This window comes from Gigantopelta aegis, unplaced genomic scaffold (assembly GCF_016097555.1).
Source record: "Gigantopelta aegis isolate Gae_Host unplaced genomic scaffold, Gae_host_genome ctg7695_pilon_pilon, whole genome shotgun sequence".
In the NCBI taxonomy this organism is placed as follows: domain Eukaryota; kingdom Metazoa; phylum Mollusca; class Gastropoda; order Neomphalida; family Peltospiridae; genus Gigantopelta; species Gigantopelta aegis.
Genome location: NW_024536020.1, coordinates 1 through 11,259, shown reverse-complemented (window position 1 = coordinate 11,259; position 11,259 = coordinate 1). Strand labels below are relative to the sequence as shown.

The 11,259-nt window shown below is 38.7% G+C and overlaps 1 protein-coding gene across 1 annotated transcript; it reads left to right on the top strand.

Moving 5' to 3' along the window:
• Nucleotides 1–6,612: 6,612 nt before the first annotated feature.
• LOC121366916 (macrophage scavenger receptor types I and II-like) lies at nucleotides 6,613–8,516 on the top strand (the record flags this gene model as incomplete). The annotated part of the gene is made up of 2 exons (XM_041491159.1): nucleotides 6,613–6,790; nucleotides 8,335–8,516. Coding segments are annotated over exons 1-2 (334 nt in total), but the record flags the coding sequence as incomplete, so codon positions are not given.
• Nucleotides 8,517–11,259: the final 2,743 nt, after the last annotated feature.

Genomic DNA, 11,259 nt, shown 5'->3' with positions numbered 1-11,259 from the left:
ATTTATCGCCAATGGAGTCTTTGGAATTAATTTGGTCAACGCATCTCATGTCGTCCACAAATTAATAACCTTAGAGAACTGGAAAACGCACTACAGCAGAAGTGGAATGCTATGCCCCAGAACACTATTCGCAGACTTATCGGGTCGATGAGAAGACGTTGCACGGCTTGTGTTGCTGCAGATGGTGGTCATAAGCGCTAGTGACTTTTCATTGTGACCCCACGTGTCTTTCATACGCAGATTAATTAAAAGTAATCAATGATTGTGCATCCTTTTTTGTTTGTTGTTATTATCAATCATCCATCTATTGCTGTTCACAACAAAAACATTTATTGCTCTGGTATTCTTTTCAAAATCAAAACATTTCTTGGTGGTGCGTTTTCAATGATATATATATATATACTCTTCAAAAAAAGAAACGCAAAAGAGTACAAATGGGTTATAACTCCGATTTTATGTTTCCTACCGGTTCATGCTTTGTGAATATAAGGTCATTGCATGTCCCAAACACATTCCCACGGTTACATTCGATAAAACGCAGCTACTGTACAATAAAGTTCCAAAATGTGAATATTCGCAAAAACGCAGCCACGTGCAAACCATGTCACCACTGCACGTGCGTTGTCTGCACGTGCAACATGAACACCGACAGTATAAAAGTGCAGGTTGTTCGCTTGCCTGGCCTCTGTATCTGGCCGACAGTTGACAATCCAGGACATGCCACGTCTCAGTGAACCGCAGAGAAACAATGCCATCGGCCGTCTAGACGCAGGCGAATCCAGAACGGCCGTTGCCAGGGCATTCCATGTGTCCCCAAGCACCATCTCCAGACTGTGGGACCGTTACCAGCAACATGGATCAACACGTGACCTCCCTAGATCCGGTCGACCACGGGTCACTACCCCCGGGCAGGACCGCTACATCCGGGTACGCCACCTTCGGGAACGATTGACTACTGCCACCTCCACAGCCGCAGCAATACCAGGTTTGCGCAGGATATCCGACCAGACCGTACGGAACCGCCTACGTGAGGTAGGAATTCGTGCCAGACGTCCAGTTCGAGGTGTCATCTTAACACCACAACACCGTCGACTCCGACTGCAGTGGTGCCAGATTCATCGACAATGGCCTCAACTGCGATGGAGACAGGTGTGGTTCAGTGACGAGTCCCGATTTCTGCTCCGACGTCATGATGGAAGATGTCGCGTGTATAGGCGTCGTGGTGAACGTTATGCGGCAAACTGCGTGCAGGAAGTGGACAGATTCGGCGGGGGTAGTGTCATGGTGTGGGCAGCCATCTCACACACTGGCAGAACTGACCTGGTCCACGTGCAGGGCAACCTGAATGCACAGGGCTACATTGACCAGATCCTCCGGCCACACATCGTTCCAGTTATGGCCAACGCCAACGCAGTGTTCCAACATGACAACGCCAGGCCTCACACAGCACGTCTCACAACGGCTTTCCTACAGAACAACAACATTAATGTCCTTCCTTGGCCATCGATATCACCGGATTTGAACCCAATTGAGCATCTATGGGACGAGTTGGACCGACGCCTCCGACAGCGACAACCACAGCCCCAGACCCTGCCCGAGCTGGCAGCAGCCTTGCAGGCCGAGTGGGCCACCATCCCCCGGGACGTCATCCGTACTCTGGTTGCTTCAATGGGCAGGCAGTGCCAGGCAGTTGTCAACACACGCGGAGGCCACACCCGGTATTGACTCCAGATGACCTTGACCTTGGTGGTGTGTCCTATCACATACTCACAATGGACTAGAGTGAATTGTGAACAATCCTGCAACATTTGGTAATTATCGGACTCACCATTCAATAATTAAATCAATTCTCCAAATGTTACGACAATGTGGTTTTGCGTTTCTTCTTTTGAAGAGTATATATATATATATATATATATATATACATACACAGTCAAACCTGTCTTAGCGGCCACCTGTAATCAGCGGTCACCTGCCTTAACCGGACACCTTTTTCCCTCCCAAACGATTTGTAATGTAAATGCACCTGTAATAAGCGGTCACCTGTCTAACGCGGCCAGCGGCCACCTAAATCCGATCCCAAATCGCTAAAATACCTGTATTAAGCAGCCACATTAAAGGTTAACTACTATATAAAAGGGATATTTTAACAACAGCGATAATGTACAGCAAACAATCGATCTTCACACCTTCAGGAATACTAGTACCCATTCAGTCCCGACATCTCTACTGTGTATCAATTAAGAAAGTTTGACTCTGCAATACATCTAATTGTCTCTGGGCAGGGCCGGCTACGCTTGACATTTGTAGATTCACTTACTATGACAATACACCGCATGAAGTAAGAATTAAATAGAAAAAGAAAACAAACTTGTTGAGAACGGTTAATTTAAAACATTCCATTTGCATTTTTTCTGAAGGAGACATGTCAAAAGTTGATTTATAGTCAACTGTGAAGAACACATCTGTTTATTATCAGTACACACTGTACAGTAAGAAACAACAACAAATGTTTTAAAGACTATATGTGTGGCAAACTGTAATCAGCGGTCACCTGTCTTAAGCGGCCACTTTTATCTACTCCCTTGTGTGACCGCTTAAGACAGGTTTGACTGTAGATATATATATATCAGCCGCTACATGGGGAACTTAGCAAAAAAAAGTGTGTTTTTTATTTTTGGTAAATAACAGGTAATAACCTTAAACAACTAAATCTCAGGTATTTGGGCTCTATCTTAATTATATCGTAAAAATACAGCATTAATGACGTCTCTTTTTCAACATCAAAGTAGACGATGTCGAAATGAAATTTCAACGTTAATTACCTTATTTTAGGTTACTTCCCGTCCAATTTCATAGAAATCAATTGATTTGGAATCGGTACCTTTTTAATTTTCTGTTTAGCCAGTATTTTAAAACTACATTCCCTGGAATATTTTTATTATTTAAGCATATAGAACAGAAAATCCAATTACATTTGGTGCATATATGACGCCGCACTCCGCATTGGTTTCACTATGCTGGCTTATTCAGGTCAAAAACAAAGCCATGATTTTGAAAGTGGAACACTTTTGACGGGCTCGTACCGATCTCGGTTTTCATTGGCTTATCACAAGTATAGAATTCCCCAACGAGATCACGTGAGATTTTGCAATTTTTGAACAAATTTAAGTGTCTTGATTGAGGGGTCGTCTCATATCTCCAAAACATATTTATATCCATGGAGGTATGGTACAACGCCTTTCCAGGGGTCGGTGAGTGGGGGTATTTGCCTTGAAATTTTGAGTGGCCAGCTGTTGGCATACGCGTTACATGTAAGGGGGTGTTACTAATTACGTAACGCTCTAGGGGTAGAGGAAGAGGGTACTGTGTTCGATTTACGTAACATTTTTCAAGACTATATGTTATTTTTATTCATTACTTAGACCTAAAAAGGTGTTTTTTGGAAATGCGCGGTCAGTCTAGGATCGATCCCCATCGGCGGGTATACAAAAAGACCATGGTATGTGATATCCTGTCTGTGGGATAGTACATATAAACAATCCCTAGCTAAAAACAAATGTAGCGGGTTTCCAAGGCGCGTGTAGGGATTTCAGCGGGGTTGGGGTTATAGACTGTGTTACGGCCAAAAAAAAAGAAGTGTGTTTCCGATTGCATCCCCCCAAAAATTAGGGTAGGTAGGTAGGTGGGGTTTTTTTTTTTTTTTTTTTTTTTTTTTTTTTAAATTGAATACTATCATAATAATAATAATAATAATAATTATTATTATTATTATTATTATTATTATTATTATTTATCATCATTATCATTATTGTTATTGTTGTTGTCGTTGTTGTAGTAGTAGTAGTAGTAGTATTGGTATGCACTGTTTGTGTATTTCCTTAAATTAATGGGACATTTGTATTAATTTCGTTGTTCTTAATTTAAATACTTTATGCAAACATTTGAGATGCATTAATAATAAGACCTGTTGATTTAAGTGAAGACGAGAACTAAGCTGAATTGATACGATTATATTTAATCGAAATAACCTGCACCAAGGCTATGTTCGTACATTCGGTTAGTTCCGTGACCGACCAAGCTGTTCGGTGGTAGCTAATCAGGGGAAGGAACTCTATTACAAAAGCTTTTCCATAATTTCTCGATGTTTTTCGGTCGACCGGAAACACCTATTTTTTGGTTTGGCCTAAGCGAAGTTTATATGGGGCCATGCTCCCCCAAAAAATACATTAAATTTTTTTTTAAGCTTGGGCAAGTAAGGGTTTCGACCTCCAATATCCTCCCTCTGTACATGCACCCGATTCCTCTCTAAGATTATATGTCAAAATTACCAAATGTTAGACATCCAACAGCAGATGGAAGGAAGGATAGGATATGTTTTATTTAACGACGCACTCAACACATTTTATTTACGGTTGTATGGGGTCGGATGATTATTAAATCAATATGCTTTATCTTTGATGTCGTTAAACAACCCCCCCCCCCCCCCCAACTTTACCCTTTCCAAACGAAATAATATTTATTTGAATTTGTCGATTTTAACACGTAAAATTAAGAAGTGAAAGCATTCATTGTCTACTTTAGTATATTTTATTTTTAAAATATATGCATGATTAATGTGTTACTAGTATACAAACTAAACTTTGAAAGTTCTACTAACACTTTATAAAATATCAATTCTGAAATAGGAAGGTACGACTGTCGATAATACGTTGTCAAGATCAAACCGATTTTAACTACAGCACAAGATTTCTCTTTTAATTTTTTGAGACGAACCCTACAATTTGAAATCGGCAAATGCACGTGTTAACAGAAACTGACAACAGGCTGTCGTTTGTGCTTTGCCGAGCTATGGCGGCACAGGCGATGATTCAAGCGTATACGTTTGCCGATATCTGTTCATAGCGAACACACACAACTTTTTTAAAAGTGCATTTCAGCTTGTATTTCACATTTGTACATGATGTTATAATATGGTAACCAGATAATGTAACTTTAAATTATATATTCCGAATTTGGGCAGGGCGGCTGGCCCGCTATTTCATTTTGCATTCGTGTTTTGCCGCCCCCTTTATTTTTCTCCACCCCTCTAAAAATGTTATTATTAGATATCTGGAAATCTTTATTAAAATATGCCTAATAATATTAAAATAAGGGGTGGGTCTTTTCACAAAGTCGACGAACACACAACAATAGGCAGAGTACTCAGGCTACCTTATACAGTAACCTTGTTTCTCCACTTTTTTAGTTTTTTTTGTTTTGCTTCCGCCCTCCTTTAATTTTTACCCATTAAAAATCCATTTCTTTCAAATTCAAAATATGGTCATAAATTTGATTGTCAGAATGTTTGGTGATATTGACCTATAGTCTTACAGAGGAACCCCGCTATATTGTTCTATTAATAGCAAGGGATGTTTTATATGCATCATCCCACATACAGGATAGCACATACCATGGCCTTTGATATACCAGCCATCGTGCACGGACTGGAACGAGAAATAGCCCAATGGTTCCACCGACGGGGATGGATCCCAGACCTACCGCGCATCAGGCGGGCGCTTTACCACTGCGCTACGTCCCGCTCATCTAACAGAGATAGTGTTTCTTCCGTTTCCACTGTTCTTAGTCTTGGTCTTCTATTTTGAATTACAAAATGTGTCTCAAAGAGTACTTTAAGCTCTTGTAAAATTGAAACCTACATCTGTAGGAAAGATCTGACGCCATATAACCGAAAATAAAATGTGTTGAGTGCATCGTTAAATAAAACATTTCCTTCCTTCCTGTAGGAAAGAAAACCAACTCCTTCTATACCAATGATGTGAAGTGAGTAAAGTGAACAGATATTATAATAATTTAATAATTATCACGCACACACACAAACAATAATAATAATAAAATTGGTGGGTGCAGAAACCTTTTGAGAATTGTTCTACAATACCTCAGCATGGAACAACAAGTTGCTGATCTCTAGACCAGCTTATGCAATGACATCATGACGTATAATAAAGGTATATAAATTGAAACGTTTTTGTTGTTACCATACCGCAATGTGTGTGCAGAACACAGTTAATTTGTTTGCAAACGATGGTAAAATAAATAACCAAAAATGTAGTATTGTTACAGATGTTTTTTTTTTGTAGGAAATAACAAACATGATTTAGTTGTCAGTATTTAGATTATAAATAGAAATAGGAGCAGAAATAGTGGTGTCGATTGTAGAACAGGTAGTCCTAACCGAGTGGTAGACCCGTGCAACCCGATACGATCCTAATTTGATGTTTGGACTAACTTATGGGTATTGTATAACTTCTAGGAAAGTTGTTGAACTTTATGTTGTGTATAATCATGGATGTTAATTAAAAAAAGAAATATATATATATATATATTGCATATCATATCGATATATAGGACTTCTCTCTATTTTTTGTAAATGTGTATGAAAGTACAGATGGTATCGCTAAAGATCACGACCAATGTTTTCAGGTTCTTAATATTTCTAGAAAATACAAAATAGTGAATAGATAGATACATGTAGATATATAGATAGATAGATAGATAGATAGATAGATAGATATAGGCACTGTGAACTAATTAACAATCTGAATAAGCAAGTTGGTATTCGTATTACAGGAGGTGAGATGACGAGTCTGCAGGTTCGACTGGTGAATGGATCTTCGCAGTACGAAGGCAGGGTGGAGGTGTTCTATGATAACCAGTGGGGCACGTTATGTGACGACAACTTCAGCTACAGGGGAGCCACCGTCATCTGCCGGATGCTCGGTTTACCCACGTAATGCTAGCCTCAGGCTACTAACTGTCACCACGAAGTTGGCCAACTTCGCCGATCTTTCTACGTCTACGACTGTCCATTTGCTAGTCTGAGATCTTTTACAACTCAATTCTCACCGTATACGATTACTAGGACCGATTAGTTGTTATGATACGCTTAGACTACCAACTGTCACAACGGAGTTGGCCAGCTTCACGGCATCGCCAATTTCTCGACCTCTACGACTGTCCAGTTGCTAGTCTAGGTGCTGTTATAACTCGATTGTGCTCGTATGCAACTTCTACGATCAATTTGTTGATAATCTGAGCATACCAGCCATAAGTTAGGAGTGGAGGGAACTGTCGAGTTGGCCAACTCCGTCATGACAGTTGATAGTCTGAACCTAGCATAAGAATGAGGCAGGGTTAGTTTGACAGTTGTGACCATGCACAGCCTTATCGGAGTCGCTGAGCATCAATTGGTGGGGAAAACCCACTTTGGAAAATCCAATATTATTTTTAATCGTGCATGGGCTTTTTGTGTGTGGGTTTTTCTTTGAGGGGTTGGGGGGGGGGGGGTATGTTTGGTGTTGGTTGTTGTTTTTTGGGGGGTGTTAGTGGTTCGCAACCTTATAAACCTGAAAGAAATGGCATGACAATCCTTAAAAGGACATACCCTAGTTTTTACACTATAGGGCATATTTTTTACTATTAGAGCAGTTTTTAGATAACTGAAATCATACTTTACTTAGATTTTATTGTTTAGATTATCCATTTACGTACATACGAAGTGATTCTGGTCATCCTGGTGTTTTTAATGTCACAAAATATATTTCTCATATTTTTAAAGATTTAGTCTATTTTTAGAGGGTATTTCACCATTTCAAAGTCACAGACTCATGTTTCACTCAGTTGTAACTTTACCCAAATGTGATACAGGTTTGTAGATTAACTAAACTTAGTGTAGGATCTGTTTTAGAGATTATTCGGCTTACTATATTATGGTTATATTTTATTATTCTTGTTGTAGCTATTATTATTATTATTAGTAGTAGTAGTAGTAGTAGTAGTAGCAGTAGTAGCAGCAGTAGTAGCAGTTGTAGTAGTAGTAGTAATATAATATGATAATAATAATGTATTGATCATTATAATAAAAAATATTATTATATATATTATGATTATTATTATATTAAAGAACAAACATTAGTAGTAGTAGTAATATAATATGATAATGATAATAATAATAATAATGTATTGATCATAATAATAAAATAAAAATATTATATATATTATGATTATTATTATATTAAAGAACAAACATTAGTAGTAGTAGTAATATAATATGATAATGATGATAATAATATTAATCATGTATTGATCATAATAATTAAAAAATATTATTATATTTATTATGATTATTATTACATTAAAGAACAAACATTATTATTATTATTATTATTACAGTCTCTTTATATATATATCTATATATATTTATATCTGTATATTATATTTATATCTGTATATTATATTTATATCTGTATAACTCTCTCTCTATCTCGTCCATAGTGAGACTGCTACACCGCACATAGGTGGTCACTTTCCGTCAGGAACTGGACCGATCTGGATGACAGATGCACTGTGTAGAGGAAGTGAGGCAAACATCGCAAACTGTCGTTACAGAGGCTTCGACAAGAATAATGTGATGAACATATGCATGCACAGCGAAGACGCCGGCGTCACGTGTGCAGGTAATACAGTCACGGAAAGGAATGTTTGTTTAGGTCAAGAATAGATAGTTTAAAGGTGCAGACCCTAGTTTCATCCCGTGAAAATGGACACTGAGTTTAGTTAATCTACAAACCTGCAACACACATACTACACATTTCGATAAGGTTATAACAGAGAGAAGCTAAAGTCTGTGCTGATTAAACAGGGAAATACTGTCTAAAAATAACTAGAGCTTGTCTCGATAACCATTACTTCTCAGACAAGTGAGCTCCGTGGTCCAGTGGATAAGCTGCTGGACAATCAAGCTGACGACAGTGGTTCAAATCCCGTCAAAGCTGGCTCACACATTCATTCATCTTTCTCATCTATCACCCTCTGCCTATCATTCTCATTATCTTAATATAAAAAACTTTCCAATTTCTCCCACGATTTCAATCTGTTTCGACCCTTTCTGTCAATGTCCTCCGACTCTGTCTTCTGAGCTGTCCACACCATCACCTACCTGTCTCAACTTCCTCCACGGGTGCAATCTCTGTGTATATCCCTGCACCCACCTGGCATCCTCGTCCTCTGCCGCTAATAAAGCTGGTCTGACCCACGGCACTAACTAACGACCGCCAGTAGTAGGGGTGCCTAGTAGGTGGTTGCAAGTGCCTCTTAACAATGCCAGAAGTAACTACTGAACACTCCCCGAAGTGGTCAGACTAAGCCCACAGCTAAAAGCTGATGGGGAACAGGTGTGTGGCACAGATAGCCACAAGAGACAAGCACCTGTCGCGGTTGGAGAGACATGGACTGGTATGTGGAGGTGGACAGCGAAAGAAGTTGAAAGATAGGAGAAGTTGCCAGATCGGGAAGAAATCAGATGGAATTCAAAGGAGAGAAAGGAAAGGGGGTACTGGGATTAAAAAAGAAAAAAAGAAAAAATTACTTCTCAGACGAATGCATTTTTAGAATTATGAAAAATGCATTTTGTGAATAACCAGAACCACTGCAGGTGTACTGAAATTAATAGTCTAAATAATAACATGTAAGTAATTTTAATTTAAATTATCAAAAACGGCTTTTAATAGTAAACAAAATAAGATCTGTCACTCTAGATTTCTATACGTGATCGCCCGCGTAACGCGCCTCATACGTGTGACGTGTATCTAGGTCAGGGAAATCCCTTTGCACGGGCGTGTGGTTCGCGTTTTTACGAGTAGCAGACGATTCACACATAAGTTGCTACATTTGGTCTCTCATCAAATTCCATGTTGTAAATGTATACGTAATTAACAGCGAAGCAATATACATTAAGTGAATGTGTTAATGAACATTATTACAGCCCCCCCCCCCCCCCCCCCCACATTGTTTCCATCTTCATAGAGTTCTATGAAATCATTACTTCAAACCTGGCATGTTTTTAACCACTGTAAAGTCCTAAATCTAACTCGGATGCATACAACACGTATACAATTTTCCTTGAATCAAATAGTACAATATTTTCCTGTTAACACTAACAAATTAAAATAAACGAGTGTTTTTTAATATGGAAAATTGAGACCGAGTCAATGTTAATCGGTATTTGTCGAGGCCCCGCCGATTAACTAGACGATGTTGATATTTTACAGATTAAAAAACAACAACACGAGAAGCAAATTATATTTATCCTATAACACTTCTGAAATAACATTTTCATTCAATATTTATCAAATTACAGTATTACAGCCGCCTCCATGGGTAATATGACGTCATCACGATTAGCACAAATTAGTTTGACGTCACGCATATTAACTAAACGTTATGAAAATGTTACGCTCAGGTGTACAGGTCTTGTTGGCTTGTAAGCAAATGACGCATTGACAGAAACACATTATTACCTATAGTCCGTCCCATCATTCTATGAACATGTTTTTTTGTAAATAATTTCAGTTTGGTTTGACGTAAGACAAAAAGTAAAGGTGTTTTGGAAATAAAATAAAAATACTATATTTGTGTGCAATTTACAAATCATTTGGCTCAGATAAATAAGTTGTAGTAAATTCCATAGCATGAAAAAATGCGTTCTCTGTGGGACGGACTATAGAGACTGCAAATTTGCATATACTTTTAAATTTGCATACCATTATTAACAGAGTTAATACACTAAATTATCACATGGGTTTATGCCATGGATATCCTGGGTAAGTTATAGGATAAATTAAAGAATACAGTACTTAAAAATGTGCATTTGTAATACCACACGTCAACATGAGAGAAATGAAAGTTTTACTCCGTATTTTGTTCACTACGTGTACGCATGCCTCCCACACGTTTCACGGACGTTGAGTGAAGACAAATCCTGGTCACTGTTTTAATGACTCATGAACTGGATTCGGCACGTGCGTGCGGTTTGACTGTTGCATCTCAGGAAGCGTGACGTAGCCTAGGTGTAAAGCGCTCACTTGAGGTGCGATCGGTTTAGGATAAATCCTATTGGGCTATTTCTCGTTCCATCCAGTGAACCACGACTGGTATATCAACAGCCGTGGTATGTGCTATCCTGTCTGTGGTATGATTCATATAAAATATCTTGCTACTAATGGAAAAATATAGCGGGTTACCGCTCTAAGACTGTTGTCAAAATTACCAAACGTTTGACATCCAATAGCCGATGATTATTAAATCAATGTGCTCTAGTGGTGTCGTTAAACAAAAGAGACTTCTTCTGATGCGTATGTGGCTTGCGATTTGTGTATATAGATGAAACCAGCTACATTCCTCCATTAGTAGCAAGGGATC